This window comes from Fukomys damarensis, unplaced genomic scaffold (assembly GCF_012274545.1).
Source record: "Fukomys damarensis isolate Sample0158 unplaced genomic scaffold, DMR_v1.0_HiC HiC_scaffold_19, whole genome shotgun sequence".
Taxonomy (NCBI): domain Eukaryota; kingdom Metazoa; phylum Chordata; class Mammalia; order Rodentia; family Bathyergidae; genus Fukomys; species Fukomys damarensis.
The window spans coordinates 45,539-51,449 of NW_022900931.1; the positions used below are offsets into that span (position 1 = coordinate 45,539).

General features: G+C 41.7%; 1 protein-coding gene across 4 annotated transcripts in view; it reads left to right on the forward strand.

Moving 5' to 3' along the window:
- The first annotated feature begins 1,022 nt into the window (after positions 1-1,022).
- Rabl2b (RAB, member of RAS oncogene family like 2B) overlaps positions 1,023-5,911 on the forward strand; it is a 16,640-nt gene continuing 11,751 nt past the window's right edge. For 3 of the 4 annotated variants that reach the window (XM_010634220.3, XM_010634222.3, XM_010634224.3), the window contains exons 1-2: positions 1,023-1,185; positions 2,834-2,950. In XM_010634220.3, the coding sequence (XP_010632522.1) occupies positions 2,844-2,950 (107 nt within the window). In that variant the 5' untranslated portion in view covers positions 1,023-1,185; positions 2,834-2,843. The other variant, XM_010634221.3, reaches the window with a different exon arrangement.

Here is a 5,911-nt window from a genome sequence, read left to right on the forward strand (position 1 = left end):
AGAATTCAATGTTCGATTTTAGAAACCATAAACTTGCATTTTGAATATCTACCAGGTATGGGAGTTACATTTCTTCCCCCTGTATCAAGAAGACAGTGTGCAAAGCTGGGAGTATAAAGCCAAAGGTCCAGTAAAGACCCCAAAATTTTAGAAAAGCCAAAAACATAGCTCACCTGAGGAAAACTGCAAAGAGAGAGATAGCCCCAAAGTAGAGTTACAACCACAAAAAGTTCCATAGGGGTAGCCACTCAAGCTCTTTAGAATTCACAACTTGCCACAGATTTCCAGAAATGCTAAAAGTAAAATTATAGGATTTAATGTTTGCCCTACAATATTTTCATCTTGTTTTGTTCCTATTCCTTGCTATCCTCATTTGTATCTTTTGGAATAAAAATGTCTATCTTGTGCCATTAAATGTTAAAACAAAAACAAAAAACTACAGTCAACTAAGATGACAAGTATTGTCGCTTAGGTAATATTGAGGTGGACAAAACTAAGATCAACCAAGATTACAAGTATAGTCAGAGATAATATTGAATAAATGGGGATCAAATGGGGAAGCTAGTCACTCATGTGGACAGAACGAGGACTTTCCAGAAAGAAAATGGTCTAGGAAGATTTTTAGTCTCCATTTAAGGAGATTGATACCTATTTAGAATATCTATCTCTGCTATTCATCTCTAGGGTAAGTATGTAAGTGTAGTACTTTTTCTTTTTTATAATGCTGACCTTTAGTGAAGGTGTCGCAATTGCCTTTCCTGTTGACTCCTCCAGGGTCGGCTCTAACTGCCCACAAGGTATCTAATTAACTTAGCTATAAACAATACTAGGACGCCTATACGCCTCCCAAAAAGGATTACTGCCTGCCACCACGACTAGGCCACATGCACCTAACTCTGTCAGGACCCCAGGACAGACCCACAATGACACCCAAACCCCACAGTGACTTCACGAATCCAGGCAACTCCAGCGCAGGCGCATGCGCCTGTCAGGCACCGCGCTAGCCAGCCCGCTCCCTGGTGGGGTCCTTCGGGCCTTCAGCAGGACAGCTCTCCCAGGGTCCTGCCTTGGTTGCTTAGCAGTAGCTGGGCGGTTGCAGGCCTGAACCGGAGTGGCCCCGCGGAGGGAAGCTTGGGGGTCTGGCTTATGTGTGGCATCCCTGGCCTTTCCTGGCGCCAGTCGCAGGTGAGGTTGAAGCAGCGGTGAGCTACTCAGCCTGTGGGATCCGCTCCTTCGAGGTTGTCAGTGGGCCTGGGGGAGGGCGGGCGGGAGCCAGGGAAATTCCGGGGTGGGTCGCCTCGCTGTGTGGAGTGTGCCCGGGTTGGGCCGGGAGTTGCCTAGAAATTTTTGTTGAAAGAAAGTTTGCACCCTGGATCGCGACAACAGCAACAGCCGTTGAAGGTCTGCCAGCGTGGAGCGATAGGCTAGATGTGGCTTCTGAATAGGCAGTATAGTCTACGGCCATACCACCCTGAACGCGCCGATCTAGTCTGAATAGGTCGCATATCCGCAGGGTGGAAGGGGCGGAGCCCTCACCGTGCTCTTCACTCCCTTGCCACTTTCTAGGCACTGCATCAGAGGCTGAGGGTACTGCAGTAAGCAAGACGCGGTTCCTGCCTGTGCAGACGCAGTAGATGTGCAATGCAGGGAACCTCGGGACCCTGTTGATGTTTTCTGCCCGTCACCGATGTGCACAACTCTCTTAGTCCTTACTGCAGTAGACTATCACCCTTGTGTGTCTCATCCTGTGAACTTGGAGTAATGTCTGCCCATCGTGAATGCTAAGTGTGAATTACTGCTGCTAGGTCGTCATCATGGTATAATTTTGAGTCCCCAGCTACCTTAGCATCTGAACTGTGATTCATTCTTGGGACTGTTTGCAGAGTCTCATTTGGGTTAAGGAGAGTGGAAAAGGCTAGAGATGTCTTTACACATAGGTGTTGGCACTGGATAGTGGTAATGTGTTGTACAGCTGGAATTGTGAGGAGCAGCATTTGGTTTGGCAGAACTAAAGTATTCTATTCATGTTTTACATATAACTTATGCCTGTGTGCCTTAGACTCCTAGGGGACAATTGCATATCTGAGTCGTCCTGAGGGAAGCAAATCTCTGTAATTGTAGTGTGGCATTGACAGCATTTAGGAGATACTTGAAACTACTACAAGTTAAAAATGTCAACAGGTTTAAGGAGTAGCCATGTTGAGGGAAGGAGATGCAGCTTGTAATTGCAACAGGATAGAAGATGACGGGGAAGTGAGAGGGATGAATGCAGCTAGTGTGTTAGGCATCTTTGGTGGTGTGTTCTGTGTCATTTAGTGATGAGAGCTCAGACTGGTGTTTTGGTTTGCTTTGTTTGAGAAAGGGTCTCACTATGTAGTTCAGGCTGGCCTTGAACTCACTATATTAGGCTAGGCTGGCCTCAAATTTGTGGCAATCTTCCTGCCTCAGCCTCCTGAGTGATGCGATTGCAGGGATGCACCACCACACCCGGCTCTCTTGGGCTGTTTTTATGACATGAACATTGTTTTTGTCAGTGTTTGACAAATGAAAAGACTTGTTTGTTGAATTTGTAAAGCTTCAGCATGGCCAGTAGAAGGTGTGGTATATAGATGACATAGAAGAATCTTAAGGACCAGGTTACAACCTCAAAACTCAGCATGTGGGAGCCAAATTGGTAGCAAATGCAGAAGAATGGTGTCCTAGGGCTCCTCTCTCAAAATCTTCTGCCCAGGAGAAAGAAAAGAATTGGTTAAGGGGACTTCTTATCTCTAACAGCAGCCTCTTGTTGACTTTCCCAGACAGTGACAAAACCCCTGGGTGGTTTCTCTTACAGCTAGAAACCAATGGCAGGAGACAGAACCAAACCCTGTGAGCTGGATCAAGAAAAGTATGATGCTGATGACAGCGTGAAGATCATCTGCCTGGGAGACAGCGCCGTGGGCAAGTCCAAGTATGTTTGGAGATTAAGGAAGAATAATTTGGCCCAGAATGGGTTTGAGTTGTGACAAAGTCTCCCAGAGGTGCAGAGGGGCATGGCTTCTGTGGGATGCTAAGCAATGAGTCTTGGCTGAAACGAAGACATCTGTAGGTAAACAAAGAGATCATTTGATCATCTGTGTATGTTGAGAGGGTAAGGCGTGATTCATAAGGTCTAAAGAATTTGAGCATTCTCTCTGAGTCCTGCCAGAAGATGCAGAGCAGTTCATCTTGGAGATTGTTCAAATAGTCTAGAGTGAGGTAAGAGCTGTGGTACTCCTGTGTGTTGCGGGAAGGACAAGGAATTGCAGGGCATGAGACAGTAGGAGTGGAGAGGGTGGTGGTGGATTGGACAAAGCTGGTAAAGATGCTTTCTTGGAGGGACCCACTGACATTGAAAAGTGTAGATACAATGATGATTCACTGTAATAATTATAAAGATAGGCTTATTCGTCTGACTTCAGCGCCTGCTTGACCAGGGGTGGAAGGAACTCTATGTAGAGAGGGGAAGAGAGGCTTTGGAGTACTGGCAGCTTGTCTGCATGAGGAACCCTGCATTCTCGCCTAGGGAGCAGATTGTCAGCTTAATAACTGATAGACCTTGTGGGGGATGTAGCCTGGTGTGGTATCCAATAGGCTCTGCCTTATACCCAACCCCCACATTCAGCTCCAGCCTCACTTGAAATAATAACAAAAACTAAGAGTCTAAGTAATTGACAGGCCACCAAAGATTGTCATAGCACTGGCATCTATGGCACTTTGAAAACAAGGTAGTCCCAGCCCCTAGTAATGTCTCAGGCAAAACATTGTCCCAGAGACAAAGATCATGATGGAAATTATATATCCATGGGTAAGTGGGTGAGTAAGAAAACTTGGCTCAGTTTTATTGGGCCTCAAGAATTCTGTGCCAGTTTTTAGTGTCTCTAACCTATGAATCTAAACTCAACTAGGAGAAAACTGCCATCAAGAGGTGAATTTGACAGGGATTTAGCTCAGTGGCTCCACCACCTGCCTCACAAGCACAAGATCCTGAGTTCAATCCCTGGTACCCCCCAAAAGAAAGTGAATTTAAGGCCTGTCTTTGGTACATCTGAAGAGTATCTGTTGCTATCTATTGTCTTTTTTTTTTTTTTCTTTTTTTTTGGTACCAGGGATCCCCAGCCCTGTTGCTATCTATAAGCAGGCAACCAAAGAGATGTCAATATCAAACTTTGTGCTGCCCAGGCAGGTATGGCACCAGTGAGCTACATCTCTGGCCCCTGACATCCCTAAATATTATAGAACTCTATATTTTTCCCTTCGGTTATGTCAGTATTTGTTTCATAGATTTTTGTGACTGTTTTTTGGTATTTATGTGTGTATAGCTTTATATCTTGATAGATTGAATCTTCTATGCACTCATATCTATTTATCTATATTTTTTTCTTTCATCAGTATTTTGCAGTTTCAGCTTCTATGTCCTATAAAAGTTTTGTTAGATTTACACATAGTTTTTTTTTTCATTTTTTAATGCTTACAAATGGTATTTTTAATTTTAGTGTACATGTGTTGTCAGGGTGTAGAAATATACTTGATTTTTTTTTACACTTGATTTTTGTATGTTGCTCTTATAATATGTGGCCTCAGTTAACTCTCTAGTTCTAGGAATCTTTGTTTTGTAGATTCCTTGGAATTTCCTATATAGACTATTATGACATCTGTATACGAGGACAGTAGTATTTCTTCTTTTCTTATTTGTATGCCTTTTATCTCCTTCTCTTGCTTTATCACACTGGCTAGAATTTCCAGCATTTCTAAGAATGATGAGAGCAGATGTTTTAGCCTTGTTCATGACCTCAGGGGAACACATCTCATCTTTAACCATTAAGTATATTAGCGATGGGGTTGTGTAGAGGCTTTTGTCAATTTGCAGAAGTTCCCCTCTATTTCTGCATTTTATCATGAATGAGCATTGAATTTTTTCAGTGTTTTCTTCATGAATTAATATGATCATGTGAGTGTTCTTTTTTATCTCATTGATATGATGGTTCACATTGATTTTCAAATATTAAACCAGCCTTACATCCCTGAAACAAGTTACATTAGGATTTGATCATGGCATATAACATCTTTTATGTATTGCTGAATTCTATTTACTATTTTGTTAATAGTTTATGCAACTATATTTTTCTGCCATTTTTCATTTTTATTCTATACTATCATTGTCCGGTCTTGATATCAAGGTAACTGGCCTGAATTGGGAATTGTTCTCTCCCACTTTATTTTTCTGCAAGAGACTGTGTAAAATCAGTGTTTATTCTTCAAAGGTTTGGTAAAATCCTCCACTGAAACTGGCTGAGCCTGGAGAATTCTCTTTGGAAATTCTTTTAACTATAAAATCAGAGTTCTTAATAATTACACAGCTATTCAACTGATCTGTTGCTTATTGGGTTAAGTTTTGTTAGTTTATCTTTTTGAGAGTTTGGCCCATTTTGTCCAAGTTGGAGAGTTGTTTGTGTATTATAGTTTGTAGAAGGCTATACTATGACTTAGGGAGAAATGTGTATGTTAGATAAGCTATGTTCAAGCATGACTTATATATAGTGTTATTGGATATGAAACCAATATTAACAAGCCAACAGTATATAATTGATGTATTTTAAATGTATATTTACATAAATAAGTCCATATATTTGTATTTATATATTTTACATTCAGATACTATTTTAATCAGAATCTATTCCATAGATATCAATACAGATATAGATATAGATCAGGACCTTGAGATTGCAAGGCAGGCAGCAGAACCAGAGCTAAATCCCCGGCCCATTATATTTTTTTAATTCTGCCACAGAAAATTCAATAACTCTATCATTGTTCACTAGCAAATTTCTGGTCAGAGAACTATCGAGTTAATTGGCTGAAATTCCATTTAAAATTTTAAAGCAAATACTTT